General features: G+C 34.2%; 1 protein-coding gene across 2 annotated transcripts; it reads left to right on the forward strand.

The window, feature by feature from the left end:
- The first annotated feature begins 805 nt into the window (after positions 1-805).
- LOC129757533 (myb-like protein AA) lies at positions 806-21984 on the forward strand. Of its 2 annotated transcripts, XM_055754802.1 has the most exons (4): positions 807-1289; positions 1433-1528; positions 10075-10209; positions 21347-21984. In XM_055754802.1, the coding sequence occupies exons 1-4, from the start codon at positions 1032-1034 to the stop codon at positions 21686-21688; spliced, it is 831 nt and encodes a 276-aa protein (XP_055610777.1). In that variant the 5' UTR covers positions 807-1031; the 3' UTR covers positions 21689-21984. The 2 variants fall into 2 exon arrangements, with proteins under 2 accessions (XP_055610778.1, XP_055610777.1); XM_055754803.1 differs by lacking the exon at positions 1433-1528 and having other exon boundaries at positions 806-1289.
- Positions 21985-22484: the final 500 nt, after the last annotated feature.

Here is a 22484-nt window from a genome sequence, read left to right on the forward strand (position 1 = left end):
TTCCAAATGTTAAAACATGTAAATAAAATTATGAAAATCTGAACAAATCACTGAATATAGTTGGAAATATAGAGAAATGTTTGACATCATTGACACAAAAATGATCATTTTTGCACTGTTACCCCTTTGTCTCTGAGGGCCTCAAATGATTAAACATGCCTCTCTTTTTGATGATTGAATCTTTTAACTTCGCTAAAAATGTTAGCAAATAAAAAATTCAAACAGCATTTTTCTAACCAAGTTTTCTCACTAGGACCAATTCCTTTGTCCATTGAAAGCTAAATTTCATTCACCTTTTGAAGCTAATTCCGACCATCGTCTCAACCGAACGAACACTATTCCCATGATCCGGACCCGGCATTATCTGGTCTAACTGCTCCACACGTCCTTGAAAATGGAAATGGCGAACTACTCATGTCGAAAGAAGCTTATCTGCAAAGGTACACCCGCACCCAAAAATTCGTATTGTCCGACTTCGAGGGAACTTCATTCAACCAAGGAGCCTCCAAAGAATCGAAAAGTCCTCCCGGCCGGCGGCGGCCCGACGCCTACAATTCCCAGGCGCAGCTATGCAACTACCCTTTTCTTCGGCTGAGGAGGCAAAGCGCGCAGAAAGATTAACTTCGTCTATCCACGACGACTACAACGACGCCGACGACTACAACGCGACGCCGGCTCACGATGACGACGTTTGGCGGGCTGCATTGGAACGCTCTCAACTTAACCCCCAGCCGAAAACGAAGAAGAAAATCAGCCAGCAAAACTGCAACTCCTATATGGGGGGGTCTATATAAATCGGTAAGCCTATTCCAGCTCTAGCTTACTGTGTGCATCTCTGTGGAGTAGAACAGAACCTCAATTTGGCCGTTTGCGGGTATCCTTTTGCGTGGGGCAGGATAATTTCTGTGCGTGGAGCAATCTGTGTTCTGTGAAATCGAAAAAGGACTCTTTTCGAATTGGCAGTGATAGTGTGAGCAAAATAAAAAGGAAGAGGGGAAATTAGTAGATCCGAAAAAAAAGCAAAAGCAAAAATGCGTGCGATAGTGTTAATTTCGGTCCTGTGCGCAGGATTCGCGAGCGCCTTTCCTCAGCAAGCCATAGATCCTGCCTATCTGCGGCAGTACTATCAGCAGATTGCCCAACAGGCTGGGGCCCAAACGGGAGGAGGACCTCAGGCCCGGTCGGACTCGACGCCGATCTACGAACAGGGAGCCCAGGAGCAGCAGCACATCCCACAGTACGTGCAGCAGGGCCAGCAGATCCGACTCCGGGATAACGTACAGGATCAGGTGAGACCTCGGGGGGTTCATAGTGGTGTAAAAAACATGTGAAAAGTGATCACCAAAAAAGGACTTTACGTATTGTTAAGGATCAAAGGACTCAAAAAAGTGATCTTCGTGATGTTATTTACATGTGTAACGATTTTCTACAGATTCAGAGGCAATATCAGCAGCCTCAAGCGGCCGCTCGTCAATATCAGCAGCAACCCCAGTATCAGCAGCCCCAATATCAGCCTCAACCTCAGCAAGTGAGTTGTGTAGTAGGAGGATTAAAAATCAGCTAGGATCTGCTGAAATGCATGAATATTCTGCACCAATGCTAAAACAACACTACGCACCGCTTAGTAGAATATTTCAATCAATGGGAAAACTCTGTGGAACACCTCGCAATTTCCTATATCATGCTTCTCATCTAGAGTTAAGAAAGTGATAACCATCTGTGATTGTGAATACCTACTATCTTCATTCAATGGACGTTGAACTCAAACATCAAACGACCCTTCAGTGAAATGAAACGCATGCTTCATCGACAGCGAAAATGTTAATCAACAAGGAAATTGACGACGAATTACTAAAACGAATGTGACTTTTAAAAACAGTTAAGAACAACTATACACAACACTATTGATATCATAAATTCGATTTCCAATCAATAACTTCTAAAGTTAACATATGTACATTAAAGCGCTGTACAAATTGACTTTTAGCTCCCATATTATTTTTCGATGTCCTTTTGGTCATAAGGCGTTAGTGTAAATTTTGAGATGATTTGGTTGGTTCATGTATGATTGGAATTTTGTATGGGAGAAGAAATTTTTGCATGTAAATTCATCCAGAAAATTCAAATAAGCTTTAAATGAAGTTCGTCTTTGATTATTGGTTTTGCTTATTGTTAAGCTTCATTTTTTTCTTACATGGAAAAAGTTTAATATGTCATGAAAAAAGTTATAACCATTTCAAAGTAAAATATCTGAATCCATTGAAAAATGTTAAAATGGCAGTCTTTGCTTTCTAAGGTTTTCAATACTTTCATAAAAAAGTTTTGCAAAGGTTATATCTCTTGGCTATGCAAAGTTTTTTTATGTGATTTTTTTGTTTTCATCCTACAGTACAATTGCTTTCAAATAAGCAGTCAAATACGCTAATATTTAAAAAGCAATGTGAAAAACAATTTTTTGAACATCATCGAATATCTTTCTAGAGTAAATGTTAGATTTAAGGTTTGTTTACATGAAATGTACTGCAAGAATCAAGGAATATTAATCATCTATTTTTATTTCAACTTCCAGTACATCTCTGGGTGTTTTTGAATGAAAATTTTTGTGTTCCATACTAAATTAAAACTCGTTGCGCTAATTCAGGACTCAATGAATAGCTTCCAAAATTTGTATTGTTTTTTTCAGTGGCCAAACAACAAGTCATGGGAGGGGTAGAAATTTATAAATGTATACTTTCCATACAAAGCAGTCTATTATAAGAAAATAAACTTTATCCGTAGGGCTTAAAATTTCCAAAAGTGGTTTTAAATTACTTTGAAGAGATGGAATTGTTGATTTTTTAAAATACATGAGAATTCATTTGAAGTGTTTTTTGAACATTTTCAGCATCTCTGAAAACGATTACTGAAAAATTACAGATGTTTTATCAGAGTCAATTATTTTGAAGATTTTCAGTAAAGTTTTCTGTTTCTCCCTTTCATAAAATGAGGATGTTTTGAAAGCATTTAAATTTAAAACTGTGATATTGAAAAAATAGAATACTTGCTGAATAAACAAGGGGGTTTTCAACATCAAACACTCCAAAATATCCTCCTGTGATGCCTGATAAAATCATACATAGAATGTTTTTTTTTTCTTAAACAAAAAAGATTATAACATTCAAATAGCCTTTGGGCGAAATGAACTCAAGAAGTGTCAAATGAAAGAAATAAAACGATGAAGCTAGTGTACTTACAAAAAATGTTTCTAGGTTGTTTGGAAATTAAAGTCTAGGGTATTCGTTGAAGTGTTTCTCAGCAATAAAAAAGGATGGATCCTATATGTGTGTGTTCATTTTTAAATTGTACAAATCTATCTAACAAAGACAATTAATAAATTTATAATATAATTTGTTTTTCGCAAAAAAAAAACCGATGATCAATTCAAAACTGATTTATCTCCGGCCTTTGAATAGCTACACCACCAAAACAAAAATTGAAAAAATTAATCCACCACGGTTGTTCTTAAGTTTAAAAAAAATATATCGTTCATAACCGTTGAAGCAAATCGTGCAAAAACATTGCTCCATTCGAGTGAAGTGATTAACTTGATAATAAACAAGTTTGGATTGATCTTGAAGACATCGAGCAGCTCCAAGATCTGTTTTGGATTATGTTCCCTTTTACGGTTCTTCCGGATCTTCTGTTAGGTCTTGATTTTCAGGATTTTCTTGATTTGTGTTCATTTGACATGTACATAAATCGTTTTATTTCGAGTAAATTGTTACAAAATGTCGTTCCTCATATGAATGGGTTCTTAAAGATCTATATCAAATGGACTCACCAGGAGTTGACTATCACTAAAATAATGATACTATTTGATAGATTTTTCGAAATTAAACTCATTTTACCATAACACAACTCAATTATATCCGATATCGTCGAGTGAATTGAAAAATATACATTTTTAAAGTGGAAATTACTATAAGCGCACTTAATTATTTATTGGAAAAAAATCGGAAATAATGATTTAAAACCCAAAACTGGTAATAAAAATGACTGGTTGGAGTACTTGTTATCAAAATAGTATCAAATGTTTGGTTTGGCAATGAGTCAACTGATTAATCTAAGACATTTTGTTCTAGTCGACTAAAAAATTGTAAATCTTTTCGTTTCTTCCTATCTTTGTTAAGTTTGCAGCTCATGCACTGATCCAAACTTTTTATAATCACTTAGGACACATCTGGCAAAAATGTAACTAAGATTTTTAATAGGATTCATAACTAGATTATGACCTGGCCACTCCGGAGAAGATTCATGAGAATAATTTTTCTTGGTGACATGAAGTCTGGCATTATTTGTCAGAAAGAACAACATCCAAAACATCCATAACATCCTCCGTAATTGGGATCAGTACTGTGTTCAGCTATACTGAGTACCTAGTTATTTTCAATTATGATTATTTGAATTTTGCCTTTTCGTCCATATCGTGAGACTGTCCCCTCTGAAGATTAAGTTCTGTTCGGTCTCAAGATTTTCGAAGATAATGATAAATGTGAGGATAAATACGGATTATGTGGTGTTTTCCAGGAGTTTCGATGTTCAGAATCAGATCAGACCTGAAATTTCAGAGGGGTCAGTCACATCGTATGCATTGGATTTTTGCGATTTGTTTTTTAATTCACTCAGCTAATGAGGATGAAATTTAGTTGTGTTATGAAAGAATTATCATATGATATTCAATTTCTGATGAGAAAAAACCTTAAAAATAAAATAAATAAATAAAATAAAAATAAATGATGTGGAATTTTTAACACAGTATATTCAAATGAAAAAAATATGATGGTTTCGAAGCTCCATATCGTTTTCGATCGTCATTTTCAAAATTGAAATCCTTTAAAATAAGTTTTTTTTACTGCAGATGGAAAATCTGATATTTAAAAAATAATGAAATCTGAGGTTATCTTTCCTAAACTCGTATGATATATTAATTCATGAAATTTCACAAAATGAATTCATTTAAAAAAAAAATTTTAACCAAATAACACACCAACTATGATGCATCTCTCTTCGAAAATAAGAGCTATTTTAAAAAATTTGTTTACCTCGAATTGCTGGAAAAATAAAGAAAGCTCAAAGTGAACTCGCAAAAATGAAAAAAAATAAAAGCTGCTAGCATGTTTTATGCAAAGCTTAACGGAAGCTTTGGCGACCAATATCTTACAACATAATCATGATGTATCCAGACAAGAGCCAAATAGCCAGATTTTTGCTTTGTAAGAGTTCTGGAAATGATTTTTTATTCACCCAGTAGATAATTCTCAAGAAGTGTAAACGAAAATAACGTTAGTCTGGATTGTACTGTTCCAGGTCTATATCACTGCTAAGCCAAAACTCTGTATAGTTTAACGTTTTGAGCGATGAATGTTTTATCCAACGTGTTTTTTTGTTAAACAAGGTCGTGCGTCAATTGATTTGCCATTGCCTCAATTCACTTTTTTTTCGGCGGGTGAACAGAAAAGGCTGTTCAAACATAAAATGTTAATTACTTTTTTATTCATTTCTTTGCTTAGGTGTTTTTTAAATTCATAGAACCTATCCGTATGCTGAAAAAGGTTAAGTTTAAATAAAAAAAAGTACTAGAATATTCGTTTAAATGTCCCGATTGTACGTTATAGACCATTTGAATTTACTAAACGCCCAATCTTTTTGTTTTGAATTAAAAATTTTGTCGATTGCCATCAATTTTGTTTCTATGTTTAAATTTTTTGGCAATTTCTGCTATTTTTTGTTAATTTTCGACAATTGTTGTAGTATTTGAACCACAAGAAAGGACATAAAATTATCCAAAAAATGCCGAAAGTAGAACAAATAACAACTTCTTTGAGAGAACGATCACTTTACACGAGCCGATATTGTATTGTGCCAAAATATGTTTTTTGTTGTTAGTTTTATCTCAGTATTTCGATGACATGGCATGATCAGGCATCCATCCACACTATTTTTAAGCAATCTGTAAAGTTTCGATTTTCTAAGTGTAGTTGATGATTTATTGTCTTATAGGAGAACGTTTTTATCGTTTCTCCATTTCCTTTGAAAATTTCAACGTTACAGATTGACATTTTATTAAACAGACCTGCTGGATATATACGCCATCTACACTTTTCCGGGTTTTCAACGAAATTTACTTTTATAGACATCAAAAATACTGGAGATCCAATGAAATACAAATAAGTTTGAATTCAATTTAAAACCACGATTTTTAATGTCAGAATCAATAGATTTTTATTCAAACTATTGAGCAATTTTATAATGTTCAATGTGGAAAAATTAAACTTAAAATCATTATAACGAGCTTTAGAAGGTTCTCAAATCCATCGTAATTTTTTTTTGATTAAGGTTTTTTTATATTTACATAACAAACTTAAAACTAACACTTTTTTCTTAAATCTTATTGCACTCTTATCAACTAAAACGACTTAATCAAATCATAATTACATAGTTCAGAAAATGTTTCTGGAAAATAAACTTATTGTTCCATCTTAAGGATCGTACTCTTTCTTTAATTCCATTTATATTTACATCTTTTCTCATTTCTATTATGTATGTTATGCATTCTAGAGTCAACCACAACCCTGCCTTATACTTATAATTTTTCTTATCAATTGTACATCGGAATAAATCTTCTGCATCAGTTATATCTAATTTGAATTTCGTTTTTAGTTCTTGATTTAACCAAGACCAAATAATTTTAGATCTTTCACATTCTTTAATTCGATGCAGAGTACTGTCCTTTAAGTTACAAAGATCGTATTTCGAAGAATTTAGCCCCCTTACATTGTGCCTAAACATTTTTTCATTTGTTGGAATCAAATCTCTCAGCAGGATATAAAAGGAAGACTTCTGACCTGAGCTAAGGTAGTTTTGATAGCAATTTTCAAAAATAATTTCCCATTTAAGGCTCGGCAATTCTTTTTCCATTTTAATATCAATGTTTAATCGACTTAGTAAAATATCATAAATTAATTTACTGGTATTGAAATTTGGAAAAACTCGTGATTCATCTGCCAATGCTAACCATTCTCGCATATTCCTGGAGAAGATGTTTTTATTGACAAAGCGCATAATAAAGTCATTCGGATTTAACTGTCCATTTCTAGTGTATAAAACATTCTTTATTAATAATGCTTTTGATTTTGTTTCAACATCAGCAAGTGCAATTCCCCCTTTATAGACCGGCAGATACAATTCTCTGTGTGATACAAAATAAAAATATCCTTTCCGTATAAATGTACACAACATCAATGATCATGAGAATAAAGCCAAAAGAGTAATCGTTTGATTTCCCTGTACCAGTAATTGTGATGTAAAGAGGTGCAAATATGAAAAATGAATATTTAATGAAAATGAACTCTATGAAATCATAAATAGTTTGTCAGATAAAATATTTGATACACGTGCTTCAAGTTAACAAGTGTATTCTAACTTATTGAACACCCTGTAGTATATGTTAAATAGTTTTTTTTTGCAAACAAAAAGGTTGAAAACACCATTTCAAGCTCAATTAACCCTGTAAAGCCAACCGAACCTTTAGGCGGGGATTACTAAAATTGTCATAATATCGCAATAAATAGTAGGTAATTTTAACTTTTTTTTATATATGACTAGCTGATTTTACCCGGCCTTGCTCGGGTTCACATAAAATATAAGTGAAAATGCGTCGTTTGAATTTTCGAAATTTTGTAAGCTTGATATTCATCCTTATAAGAAATTTGTTTGTCTTTTTGAAGTTTTTATTGAGATTATTTACTGTGTTTACGTTTTCACTGTTTTTATTCGTTTCATCTCGTCTTATATTTTTATCTTCAAATTATAAATTTGTTATTTATTTTTGCCATCCCCAATCTAAAAAAAATTTTCTAACTTTCCAAAATAATTCCCTGTACAATACTATATTCAAGTATATCTACTAAGAAATTTCTCAATAGACTTCTGAATCTTGTTGAACCATGATAAATACTCATTTTTCATGTTTTCAATTGTATGTTTGCCTTTTTTGATGTTATCGAAAATAAATCATCTTAACCGAATTTACCATTTTGATGTTAGATATGAAAAAGGTTTTATTTGAGTTTCATTTCAATTTTTCGATTCTTGGGCACAATGTGAAGAGTGATCAATGTTAAAAAGTTTAATATCATTTGTTTGAATTCGCAGCAACAAACGGTTCTTCATTAAGTAATCTCAAAATTGGATGGTAGAATTGAACTCATTGATAACGAAAAAAAAAACTCAAAAATTACAAATTGGCCAATAATTTTGAAATGTATAAAACCAAAAATCTCAATTATCTTTTAAATTTTCAAATCCACCGTCTAAATTCCCCGACGGCTATTAAAGCGTTGAAATCGAAGCCTTCAACTTTTAAATTTGACTCTTATTTTCCTTTCTTTCTCTATATGGGATTCAAAAATATGAAAATTGTTTGTTCTTAAAAGCTGGAATTTATTAAAATCTGTTCAATAGTTTTTCAGCACACAGTTCAAATAGTTATTCAGCTGAAGAAGTTAATTCACTGTTCACTATACAGTTCATTGTATAATCTTGTTAGGCACAATTTTCCCGTATGTTTGGATAACGTGCCGCTATTAAGCCTACCCTCATTCTGAGACTCTCGAAGCCCCCACCACTTTGAAAACCACTACAATTCTAGTCAATAAATACTTAACAGGCTAGTTGTTTTTTTTTTTTAAATCCAAAATGTGAGCTCTTTATTGCATCAAAAAATCTCGTACCAGTACTACGTGCTTTTAGCAGTTGAATGTACAAAAACACCCGCCAAAATTTCCCCTTTCAGCCCAGCAAGCTTTGATTTGCTTTCCAGTACACGTAACTCTGGACGGTCGTTTCTAATGCCCGACCCATATGGTGATGATGAAAATAACCGCCAAGGGGAAAAATGTCGGTTGACAAAATGGGTGCCATGACTTTTGGTTCGTGGGAATAAAATAGAAAGTTGTATGGGAGGGTCCCTTTTCTTAGGTGGGAGGGGCTCGGAACTATTACTAAAACCTTACCCCGGTCCAACTACATCTCTGTACCAAGTTTCAGGCTGATCGGTTAAGCGGTGTGGATTTGTATAAGGTGCATACAAACAAACATATATAATCCAACTCATCTTTATATATTAGATTCAAAAGATATTTTTTTAAATTCCGTTATTGTGACAGCTAGTTAACGTGCACGTGGCATTCGCTCTAGCTAAGAGAAGCTTAAAAACCAATAAAAACGAGAAAACTGTCCATTTTACCAAAAATCATCATTTTAAAAGTTTCAGAAATCATAGTTTCATATAGTTTCTCGTTCTGAAAAAAGTATCAAGATGGAGCCTTAAATGTAAGATAGATACTGGATTAATTAAAAAAAAAAATTACAAAGTTACAAATCAAAACTTCCCAAAAAATATTTTGTTTGATAAATCAAATGTACACATACACATACGAAAACAATGACTTATGTTATCATAGGCTTATGAGATTGTTTCTTGAATAATGTCTATAAACTATGATTGATGAGAACAAACTTATAGACTAGGGACCTACCTAGCAAAAAATCATATAGGTACTCGTAGTGAAAACAATTGACAAAGAAAAACAAAACAATTTAAAGACCCTATTCATGATTTCATATAAGCAATTACAGCCACAAGCTGTTCTTAAAAAAAACGTCATATGGTTGCATATCACTCCTTTTCCACCATGTTCCTTTTGTAGGCTAATTGATTTTCACTCATTTTTCATACTACGCACATCAAGTTGCAATTCCATAAAAGAGTCATCATTGTCACACATCTTTCCTGCTTTTCAGTCTCTATAGAGCTTATTGCACGCCAACATTTCTTTTCAAGCACCATTCATTAACATGTATTCTTCAAGCTCAATTCTTATTTCAAAAATTAAAAAAAAAAAACTACAATTTAAATTGTTCGTTCAATTTTTTTTTAATTTCTCAAATTTGCTTGAAAGTCATCCTGATTTCTTCCGTTTAGAGGTAATCTTTTGAATTAAAATCTAAATATCCTCCTTTTCCCACAAACAGGTTCAGTACGTCCAGGAGCAGCAGTACGCCCAGCCAAAGCAGCTGAAGCTGAGCAAAGCCCGCCCGGCCCAACAGCAGTACCAATCCCTGGGACAGGGTGGCCAGCGGCAACTGGAAGATGAGGAAGACTATGACGTGAGTTTTTGGAATCATCTCAACACATTTCTTCATTTATAACAAAAAAAATAGTAAAGTTTCTAAGAAATATTCTGTGATGAGTTTTGGGTGGTTTTTTCAATGAACCATCTTATTTTACTACGACTTTGTACTCAGGTTTTCTACGAAACTTGTTTCAAATGTTGCACCCTGACCAACATAATCAAAAATCAGGAAATGATCCGCTTCAGTTACATTATCGGACACAGCTTCATTCAAACCTGATCAACTTCCTTACACTAATTCATAAATCAATGTTCACCCGAAGGCGCGCATTGAAACGACCAACATTTAGAGTCATTACAAGACCACAATTAAGGAAAAGTGAGTTTTTTCCTCAATCCGAATATTAAGCTACTAGGTTACATCTATGGTATAACGGCATAAAAAACAAGTACGATACGACGAGCACTTGTACGTTGACCCTCGGATGTTTCTTCAAAGCCGTGGTTCATCATAAAGATAGTCAACATTTGCTCCCGCAAGCAACTCGATTACGTAAGACTTAATCGCTCTCACTTTCGTTACGATGATGTCCGTAAATGTGCAACGTTGCTAGTTTCTTCATCCTACCATTTCTTAGACTCAAGTGCATCGCATTGAGCGCATTCCAACTAACATACTTGTATGTTGTAGGGGCGCCTATCGTGAAAGAAAACTAGACCAGGTAAAAGTGACGGCTTTTGGAAGCTGTCTCTCTGTACAACGAGTTATGGTCGATGAAATGTCGCATACTCCATAGCTGCTCTGCAATTACCATGTTTCAGTGCTGTGTTGCATGTGACATGAATACCGTTCGAGGCTGTTTTATATCCTCAATTAAATGGCTTCGATCCAAGTTAACTTATCTTGACCATAAAACAGTAACTTTCAATCAACTTTTTATGACAATGTTCGTTGTTATCGACGTGTATATTTGTTCAATTGAAATAGACTTTGAATTTCAAAATCTACATATTTAACTGGATGTTCCAAATTAAGTGCAACTACAAACTTTCCGAAGTAAAACGGAGGTGGTTTTTTTCTGTTAATTGTTTTTCTGTTGCTGAATCGGATAAGTATGTATATCAGGGAAAATTTGTTTAAAGAAATCAAGCCTAAAGCAGAAAAAAACATGTGGGGTCAAATGAAGTAATTATAGTCAAAATTACTCAGTTTTCAATGCTAACACCTAAAGTAAGTTTTTCTTCAATTTATATTCTTAAAGGTAACCAAAATGAATGACAGGTTCTCGTCTTCGCTTTAGGATTTTTTTTTATTTTACAGTTGCAGTTGCAGGTTGTAAATTGCTTGTTCATAAATACTCCGTTGAACTACCAAATAACCCAACTTAACCCTACAAAGATGCAATTATTCAAGCGCATCAATTGTAAAATATCCATTGACTACCCATGTATAATTATGAAATTATCATTTCAAGCTTTAATTGACGGATAAATAACTTGTTTTAAATGGTTTGTTGATGTGCCTTATTTGGCTCTACTTGTTCCTGATTTTAACATATGGATGTTCCTACAGGGTGACAAAAAAGTCCGGTCACACAGGAAAACCTCAATATCTCAAAGAATAAGAAGAAAATCTTAATCTGGCTTTCATAGCGTTATTCAGTAACTCATAAAGATACTTAACAGACGATATTTCGGAATTACACCACCTTTATCTGATCGAACCAGCTTCAGACGTCTCGGAAAGTCGTCGCAAGCGGCGCGCACCTGCTCCATCGGCATCTCGTCCCAGATTTTCGTGATAACTCGCATGAATTGCTCCAAATTTGCTATTTATAGTCGTTATAGACATCATGTATCCCCACACGAAATAATCCATTGGATTCAGATCCGGAGACGACGGAGGCCATTCATTCTTCGAAATGAAATCGGTCAAGTTTTCCTCACACCACGCCTGAACAAACTTTGCGGTGTGGGAGGCTCACACTCCAAATCGATCATTTTGGCGATTGACTGTTTGCTCCAAAACGAACATCTTCTCGTCCGAAAAAATAAGCTCGTCATCTGCGCGCCAAACCGAGCAGCGATAACAGCTGTCCTTAACTCTGCCATGGCTCACAACTCAATGTAAAAAAAACTGCACAGGAACGAAACTCTGCCACTTTGGGCAGCAGAGTTAGCCCTTTCATTTGACATATAGAAGGCACTAGAGAGATGCAACGTGTAGGCTACAGGCGACCCCAAAAAAGTGTGATCGGACTTTTTTGTCACCCTGTAGTTTCAAACCTATGAGGAAAACCGGTCGGGTTCAAGAAGGTTATATCTTGCAGAATTATAATATACCATTGATTCAAACTTTTATCATTTAAAAATTAAAAAAGTGCATAGTTTTTTATATGACAGATGCATTTCCGATTGCATTATATGGCAGATGCATTTAGTTGATCCTACAATTATTGAAGAATTGATACAACAACATGTTGTCTTTCCTTAAGCTTAATTTTTTGCTAAACACGACAAAAATCTAAGCATTTCTCACGTAAGCTTTCATAACGTCGTATAAAACAAAATGTTAACAAAGAGTTTTATAACGAATAAATACAAAAACTGATATAAACTAGTTGAACTTATTTCCATTTAGAACATTTGTAGCCTGGACAACATATTCTATATGTCAAATACAAACTTTAAAGTTGTTTTGACAACTTTTGCAGCAGTTTTCTGTGAATTCTTGAGATGTTTCATACGACGTAATGAAAGCTCACGCGAGATTTCATGAAAAAAGTTATAACCATTTCAAAATGAAATAATCAGAATCCATTCAAAAGTATTGAAAAAATGCAGGCTACTGAAACAATACTATACTAATCGCGGTATGGATTCAGATCGTGGTCTGGCACGTCAAATGCTATTACTGAATTAGATGATTCTATTAAGTATTTCTAAAATCGATATCAAAAATATTGTCGGCGCTTTGTTCTTGGATCTTACGAAAGGTTATGACACTCTGAACTGAACGAATATGGGATAAGATGCGCAACTCATGACATTTTTCGCAGCTATTTATCAGGGATAAAACAGTTTGTTGTACAAAAAGCGATTTGAGAAAAATTTATACTGATGTTCCTCGAGGTAGCAATGTTGGGCCGTTACTATTTTTTTTGTATATCAATGATCTATGTAACTTATCACTTCATGGCACAGTCCGCTTATTGCTGATGACACAGCTTATTTTTACCCAGTTACATCTACTGATATTATCATTCAATAAATTCAAAACGATTTCAAAACACTATCGAAATATTTCAACACAAACCTTCTTAAACTTAACTTTACAAAAACTAAATATTTGTATTTTCTATTTTTAAACTGCGACCCAGAGATGGGTCTTGACTCAAACATTCAGTCAGCGAAACTTTTTTTGTAGAGAAATGAATCCAACTGTGTTAGATGAAATTTCAGGGACTAGATAAGCGGAAATCGATGTTGAAAAACATGCGAAAAAAAATTCGCCTTGTCTCCCGGTAGGACTTGAACCCACATCTTGCGCCTTTTCGCATGTTTTTCAACATCGATTTTCGCTTATCTAGTCCCTGAAATTTCATCTAACACAGTTGGATTCATTTCTCTACAAAAAAAAATTGTATTTTCTTTCATATAAAAAAAGAATATAGCGTGTCCCATTATGTCTCAGCAAGATTCAAAATGAACAGTTTAAATACAATTTAGGGCAAATCCAAATTTAATTTAAATTTTATGGCCTCTATTTGTTTGTGTTCTTTTGTTATTAAAAACAAAATTAGATACCAGACAATCGTAGGCCAGTGATCGAGTGTTTGATCGAAGACTGCTTATAAGCTTCAGCTTAGACTGACTTTCTTATCACTTTTTCCCAGTAATTTACAAAGTTTTGGATAGAATTGGATAAATAGTTTTGGATAGTATTTGAAAAAAACATGTTTTCTCAAATGCTGTTTAATAAGGGTCCAAAAAGTTTCAATCGGTTTCGCTCAAGGACAACGCGGATTAATCTGCTTCAATACGATTTGGACTTTGTTGGATTGGTAGCAATCCATCGTGTCCTTTCAGTAGTGAACTGATGTTAAATCCGGCCAAAACAGTACTGGGTGATCATGCGGATCATGGGCAGCAGATAACGTAAACATCTGTATTCAGTGTGTCAGTGGTCGCGAACGGCACGGAAATCATGCCACACTCTAATATTGCGTGCCAAACCATTGCCTTTTTATCGAATTTTTCGGTAGAAATTGATCTATCCGTGTCGTCAACACTTTAAACATCCCGAATAGTGTAATACTGGTCACAAGGAAGCGTTTTGTAATCAGACTTGCAACAGGTTTCGTCGTGGATGATAACGCACACCGATTTTCCACACAACACTTAATTGTAATATTTAGGAGCTCTTCGTTTGACGGGAGCAGCTTGTTTTGGCGCCGCTTCGGCTTCTCCCGCTTCTTATTTGTCGTTAGAGCCAATTTTACTTTGACACGATGGACGGCACTGAAAAGAGATCCCTCTTTTTGGCCATATCCCGAACTGAGGCAGTCTTCTTACTGGCCTAAGCACGCTTGATTTTACGGTCCAAAGTTTTGTCCACCGGAACCGTTCTTTGCCCAAATTTGTTGTTGTCCACGAAGCTACTTTCATTTCCATACTTTAAAATCTACCTCTTCAATTTTCGTTATCTGACTCAGCGAAATGTTCTGGAGGAACAAAATTTGTGCAAGATATTTTTTTCGGTTTTCGGGTGAAATACTTCTCATTTTCACGAAAATTATGAAAACTGGAGCTGACGATACACAGATTTTTAAGTTAAGCTTTAAACAACAACACACTAGGGATATCAGCTTTTTAAACGTCATCCGGAATGAATAGAGTTGAATCAATATCGTGCTTAGACATAACGGAACACCCTATATTGTCAATCAACGACCCAGTTGTAGAAGGAAATACTATTGATAGAGTTAATTGCTTTAAGTACTTAGGAATCTACTTGAATAAAGCTCCTTTTAGCAGTCGTCACACAGAATATTTAATAAATAAAATCTCTCCTCTTTGTGGTGTTTTATGAAATTAGGACCTTCAACATGTTCTTTTGAAGTTTACCCATACATTAAATAAGGTGCAAATCGAAAATAATGTTTTTAAATTCGGTCAAAACATGTTAGGTATAATTTTGAAAAAAAAGCATGGTTCAATATTCTTACTTCACAAATCATGTCTAAAAGTTACCGTACTGTCCAGAAATCATTAAAAAAAGTTCAATTTGGATGCTCCAATTTTGAAAAGGCGGATCGAAGAAAATTACTAAGGATCCTAGCAATTTTTTCATAATATGATACGATCTGGTGTTTCACTAAACTATTTGAAGATAGAAAACTGAATGGAAAACATGCAATACTAGGAACTCCTTTCTACTCGAACATGTATCAAATTTTAAAAGTGATGGGAAAATTATGTTTTTTAGGGTGGTTCATATGGATTCATTAGTTTAGAGAATTGCAGGTTTTTTTCAACTTTAATTACAAGTTCGAGATGAAAGAACATCCCTGGTTTGAAATCTTCAGAGGAAGAACAGTCATTATTAGTTAATCAAATTCAACTTTTTTTCATTACATGAATGCTGGCGGTTTAAAAGTATTGCTTTTTGAGGACAAAATAAAATCTTGGAGAGAAAACATTCAAGTCATGTCATTAAACTATTAAACTAAAAAGCATTTTTCAGCATATAATACCCGTGCACTTAAAAGCGTGTAACACAAAATAATTTCTTCTAAATTTTGCTTGAAATGAACCCTCTAGAACCCATTTATTTTCGCTGAAAAATACACAGAAGCTTAGTTTTTTTATTACAAACAATTTTTGTTCTACGATAAACTTTATAGATGAGGAAATTTTTTTGAATTTTTTTTTCCAAAAATTGCATAACTGTAGGGGCTTAAGAACTTGACTTGCAGTACTTTTTAGATTTAAGTTTTTACATAGTTCAACCAATTTTTTCAACCTTTATTTTAAAATATGTTAACACTAACTCATAAATATATTTTCATATGATTTTTGTTCCACAAACAAGTGAAACATTTCAACTTGTATGAAAAGTGAATATTGTAGTTACATATTTTTCGAATTTCTGAGTCTACCAAATTGATCATTTCTCGAAAAATAGGTCTATTTCCAGTTTTTTCATGTATTTTAGCTACTTTTAGCTGTTGATTTCTAGCTTTTGATAACTGCTTGTCAAACAGTTTTCATTAGTATGATTTGTTAGATTAAAATACTTTGAAAGGTTTTGTGCAAAAACTAAGTTAAAAATTATGATTAGCTTTAGTTTTATGCCGATTTTTTGTGGACCTCGTTCAAAGTCGAGGTTGAGCGTTAGATGGCTGACTTAGACTTTAGTTTGAATTATTGATTTTTTTTTTCAAAGCTTTTATAATACCTATATATAGATACCAATGAATGCATTAGAAAAATTTGATTATCAAATTTCAAAAACCAACCAAATGGATTTTGTTGATTGGCTCGGAAAAATTTCAGTTTAGTCAGACTTGATAAAGGAGTGCTCAAAGTTTAATTTTTTTTTACTCTCAAATATCTCCTAAAGGTGTACTAAAAAATAGGGAAAACTGATAGTTCAATGTTGATGAAAAATGTTTTGAAATTGCATTAAATACCGAGGTCTGGTGCTATTAAAAGAAATTATTTTTTTTTGTTTCGATTATAGTCGTTTTACCATCATTATGGCACTCGCGACTTTATCAACGTTACAGTTGGCGGATCGTTATTTAAAAAACTTATCCGGTACAACTGTGTTCGATGTTTACTCTTGGGCTCAAACTCGCGGACATCTGCTCAGAAGACAACAGACTTGCCAACTGAGCTATATCACAAGCCCAAAGAAATTAATGTTTGGCCGGAAATCAACCTTATGAGTCATGTTTTGAAACTCAAAATGTCAAAATCTTAATCAAATTTCAGATGTTTCACGAGTTGAAATCTTGACTCAAGGCAGAGGCTTCTCGTAATCTTATCCCAGACCTGCTTAAGTTTTTCAAAATTTTCTCACAGATAGATTTTTTTTTCCCAAATTCCAAATATTCAGTGAGATTTAACACATTTCAGATGCTTTGAATCCTTTTGTTTCAATCAAAATCAAATTTCATTTTTTGTGTGCAGAATCCGGATTCTGTATCCAGTTCAGAACTCTTGATTTTCAATTAGGTTCATTATTAAAACAAGGCTTAAGATAAAAAAGCTGTTTTGTAATCCTGGTTCAAAATTGGTTCTGCTTCTCATACTGAAACTAGGTTCATAATCCACATTCGAAATCCACCTTAAAATTTTATACAGAATTCGAACCTGATTAATTTTGATGTGAAAAATCAGAATCAGTCATGCTTCGAAATTCTTTTCAAAAGCCGGATTGAGAATTGGTACATTTTAAAAAGTGATAATAAAAATAAAAAGTTAGAAAACAGAATCAAAATAAATAATTTTTGATAAAGGATTATTATACAGATAGAGATTTGAAGTTAAGAAATTCAGGATCAGGACTCAGAAATCGTATGCAAATATGAAGCTTAGGTTCAGAAATAAGCTCCAGTTCTTGTTTGAGTGCTGCAATCAAAAGAATTGTTAAATTGTTAAAATTTGAGTTTTGATGTAGAAAAACATTCCCTCAGAATGTTTGAAATTGATTTTATTTTAAAATACTTTGTTGGCAAAAACAAAAAATCTTCAGATGAAATATTTTGGTCAAATTGCCATATTTATTATTTCTTTCAAAATTTTTTGGGTTCAGTCTTCGACCAGATTAAACAAATTGCCATGAGAAAATTAATATAAAAAAAAACCAGAACTGAAAGAATTTCAAACGGGTATGATGGATCAAAATGATTTTTTGATTATAAATTACACACCTGGCAAAAGGGCTAATATGGCGTTCAGTTCCGTTTGACCAGAACGTAACCATTTTTTAAAACAATGTTTCCAACTGAAATTTAAAATTCCAATCGAGCATTCAAGAATAGCATATAGGTAAATCATATTTGAAATTCATAATTTTAGTTTCCTTTCTTTTTTTCGACTTTATACTTTCACTGATGGTAAAATATTTGAACACAAACTGTAAGGTGTTTTTTTCTTGCTTATTTTCGTTTATTGGAGTCTACATGCTCCTAATTTTATTACTCAAGGCTGTATAATACAGATTAAGCAAACAATTTCAAAAGTTCTTATTTGAAAAACATTATTATGAATGTAAAGAAACATTTAACATGAATAATCAGAGTACTACAAATCCTCCCCTCCCTCATGAGACGTTTTTTCCTACGGTCGAGATCAGGGCACCCAACAGCTCATAACCCGGTTTGAGATACTAAGTTACGTTCTGGGACAAAGTTGTTCAGCAGGAAATCTCCTTTAAAGAATTCATGAATAGGCACAAAATCTATAAGAAGAAAAATTATGCACATAAGGAGGGATGAATGACCTCATAAATGTGAATATCGCAATGATAAAATTTTTTAAAAAAATTGTTCGTTTTTCAAAACATTAAATTCGTTTTCCCATGCAAACCGAATAGTTGAAATTTACTGATGTAAATTTTAGGTTCTTTAAAATATTGCCAAAAACTTGAATGAGTTTTGACCCAAACGAAGCTTTTTAGCTCTCCGTAGTAGGGAAATTCTATAATGATCCCAAGCTGACGCAATCTATTGTGCTATGCATGTTCCACTAATCGTCATATGTTTTTATTCCGAAATAATTGATTGCAGGATTACCAAATTTGCTCCATTTTCCATCCTTGTCTTTCCAACATATCATTTTCTGAAAATCTTTCTAAATTCGTCTCTAAACTGCACTACTTTGTCTCAAAATGTGTGAGAATCGGAGCTTCTAATTGGATCCAAATTTAGTCAAGATTGAATCATTCCATTTACACGTAGTTCAATCCAATCAAACCAACAAGGCTAACCAAGGCAGAAGCATGCAGCTCTCAATATTGCACCAATGATTAAATTCGAGAGCATATTTCTGCACCTTCTCAAATGTACGGTTAAATCACCTGGTTCCAAACCAAAAAAAGCCATCTTCAACCAGTTGGAGAACCATAAAAAGCGCGATACCCTCGATATAAGGCAATAACATGGTCATTAATGTTTCGTCTGCATCAACGTCGTGGTCAGGAACATAACTACCGGCATGTTTGTTTGGAAGATTGAAAAAAACGCGGCTAGGGTGCATAATAATTATTAACCAGCTAACCACTACGCTGCCCCTCAAAGATTTATCGGTTATATCCATTACGAGATGCACCGGCATAAGTCATGTTGACAAACTGAAACCAGTGTTAGCGCCTTGTAAATCAAGCATGTGTTCGTTAGCGTTGGAATTGTATTGGGAAAAAAACGTTGAAAAGCATGTATGACAACGGTTCAGCTTAACTTAAGGTTGCCATCCGTCCCGCAAAAGCGGGACATGTCCCGCTTTTTTGTTGAATGTCCCGCTGTCCCGCTTTTTCCTCAAAATGTCCCGCTTTTTTTCTTGGAAAACTTTTACAAAGTTAACTGACTTACACCGGAAAAAATCAAACTTTAGTCTCAAATTGAATTAAATTATAAACAGAAAATCTTTCAAATTAACTTTTTCATAAAATATGCAGCATTTTTCATAGCTCATATAAGACAATACATAATAAATCGAGAGCTCTTAGCATAACAGTAAGATTCCGATTCAGTTAAGTGTTCTTGCAGCACGTAAGCCAATGTATGAAAAAAATATAGTTAAAGTTGCCTCCAGATAATTATAAATTATAGAATTATTGAGATAAACTTTTTCGCCGGAGTCTTAGTTAAATTTCCAAATATTATATACCACCTTTTTGACTCAATTATCCAAAGTATATAAAGATGGAAGTTTTCTTGATGTTTTCAAACTTTTGAACAAATAACCAAACAAACTAATTTTTAGAAAATTACACAATGGTTTTCAACGCGGTATCAAATCCACTGTTCACATGTACGACTTGAAATATTTTTTATCAAATAACGTGTTGATTTGCGGGAACCGTGGAAAAAAACGGTGCATATGGCAAAAATCACTGTAAATAGAAGTCATAAAAGAAAAACTGAGCAAATTTATCTGCGTTAAGAAAACCTTAGTGTACTTTCTATGAACAACTTTGGCTGATGGTAAACGCATAAGTTTGGCTACACAATTAGGGTTTTTTTCAATTTTTTTTAAATGTCCCGCTTTTTTCCGCTGTATCCCGCTTTTTTTCATGAAATGTCCCGCTTTTTTCTGAAACTATCTGGTAAGCCTAGCTTAACTTGCTGCCCTTTTTTTTCTTCAAACTTGAAAGCAACATGGTGGGTGATATCTACAGTCAGGGTTGGTAAATTTCGCCCGTCACGCTTGACCCGACTAGTTTTTTTTTCATCAAACGACCGGCACCTTACTTAATTGACGGAGCCTCACTACTCGCATGACGGATAAAGCACGACAACCATCAACATTTCTCCGTCATGCGACTGGCGAAGCTCCTACACATCCTCGACCGGCTGCTGCCGGCAGGTACAACTAATTGATCGACTTGCTGGCAGAGAGCAACAATAGCAACAAAAAACTGAAAACGGGCTTGCTGGCAGGAGCAACAATAATAATAAATGCGTTTCTTTTTCGTCTTCGGTCGTCTTCGGCTTGCTGGCAGGAGTAACAATAATAATAAATGCGTTTCTTTTTCGTCATCGGTCGTTGAAATGCGATTGCTTGACTAGGTTATTATTTTAGCTTCAAATGACTGGGGAGTGAATGACTGGCAAACGAAGTGACTGGTCGTTAAGGAACAGTCAAATGAGTTTGAAGGACCATTTTACCGTTGACCGTTGAATTATGCCAACCCTGTCTACAGTATCAAGAATAAGCTTGATTTTTCCCAATCAGTTTTCTTCTGAACCTGAACCGCACCTTAGTTTACAATGTAAATTCAATGCCAAATCTGATACAAAAATAACAGCAATAAAAGCGTGTGTATAGGAAATGCTATGAATTTTGGTAAAAAGGATGAACATTGTCTTAGACTTATCTAAAATTCAAAAAATTGCTTGAAAAATCTAACATCGATCTTATTTTTTCCATTTCCGCTGCAGCCCAACCCATCGTACCAGTTCGGTTTCGACGTCAAGGATGACGAGTACACCAACTACCAGAACCGCAAGGAGCAGCGTGACGGAAACGTGATCAAGGGCAGCTATTCGGTCGTCGATTCCGATGGATTCATCCGGACCGTGACCTACACTGCCGATCCCAAGGAAGGCTTCAAGGCCGAGGTGAGCCGCCAGCCTACCGATATCGTGGTCAAGATCCCGAAACCTCTGCCCGAATATCAGCAGGATCGGCAACAGCTGCAGCAGATCCAGTACCGTCCCCAGCCTCAGCAACAGCATCAGCAGAAGCAGCGACAACAACAGGACTACACTCAGTTCCAGTAGAAGCAGCAATGGCTGATGGTGGTGAAACATTTACAAGACTTCTTGGAGTAAGGTAGTCCAGTCCCTACCTCCTTCTTCCTATTCCAAATAATAAAAAAAAAACTCCCCCGAAAACCCTCCATCATCCCCCTCTTTGATCACCAATGCTCCATTTATCAATGTCCTCATATAATGTTACCAACACATTGTTCAGAAACTCATTGCCGTAAAACGCGTCGAAAAAAAACCTATAATTTATGTATTATTATAATGATTTAAATTTAATTATTTTATGCTTACGCGAGTTCAAATAAAAAGGAAGAAAACAAAAACTGAACAACAGAACAGGTATACTTCTACACTTACACACGAACATAGAACAACCAAACAAAACACTAGGAAGCATTTCGTTGTAAAAACGTTACAATTTCACTATATTAGTTTCGATTTAAAACAAATACCAAAAGACAGTTTTTTTCTGTAAAAGTGTTGAAAACAGCGTTAAAATCTTATCTGCAATTGTTAGTCACTATATAAAATTGAAAGGAAAAAATAAAAACATGAAAAAAATTAAAACAATGTGTTTCAATGTTGTTTAATTGGGTCTTATGGAGTCTGTCAGTGACCAAAACGTAGATTTTACTGTTTCAAGTGCAGTTAAACAAATACTATAGCATCGAATAATTTGGTAGTTTTTGTAAAGTAGACTATCTAAGTTAATTGGGTTCTCAGTTGTCATATGTTCACACTCATATCGCTGATTCACTGATACTCTTTTTTAAGATTATGTAGGAATTAACCTGGCTTTCTTATCATT

Source organism: Uranotaenia lowii, chromosome 3, assembly GCF_029784155.1.
Source record: "Uranotaenia lowii strain MFRU-FL chromosome 3, ASM2978415v1, whole genome shotgun sequence".
In the NCBI taxonomy this organism is placed as follows: domain Eukaryota; kingdom Metazoa; phylum Arthropoda; class Insecta; order Diptera; family Culicidae; genus Uranotaenia; species Uranotaenia lowii.

Coding starts and splice junctions, on each gene's coding strand:
- LOC129757533 (XM_055754802.1), top strand. CDS start 1,032: ATGCGTGCGATAGTGTTAATTTCGGTCCTGTGCGCAGGATTCGCGAGC. Junction 1,529..10,074: donor ATCAGCCTCAACCTCAGCAA/GTGAGTTGTGTA, acceptor TCCCACAAACAG/GTTCAGTACGTCCAGGAGCA. Junction 10,210..21,346: donor AAGATGAGGAAGACTATGAC/GTGAGTTTTTGG, acceptor TTTCCGCTGCAG/CCCAACCCATCGTACCAGTT.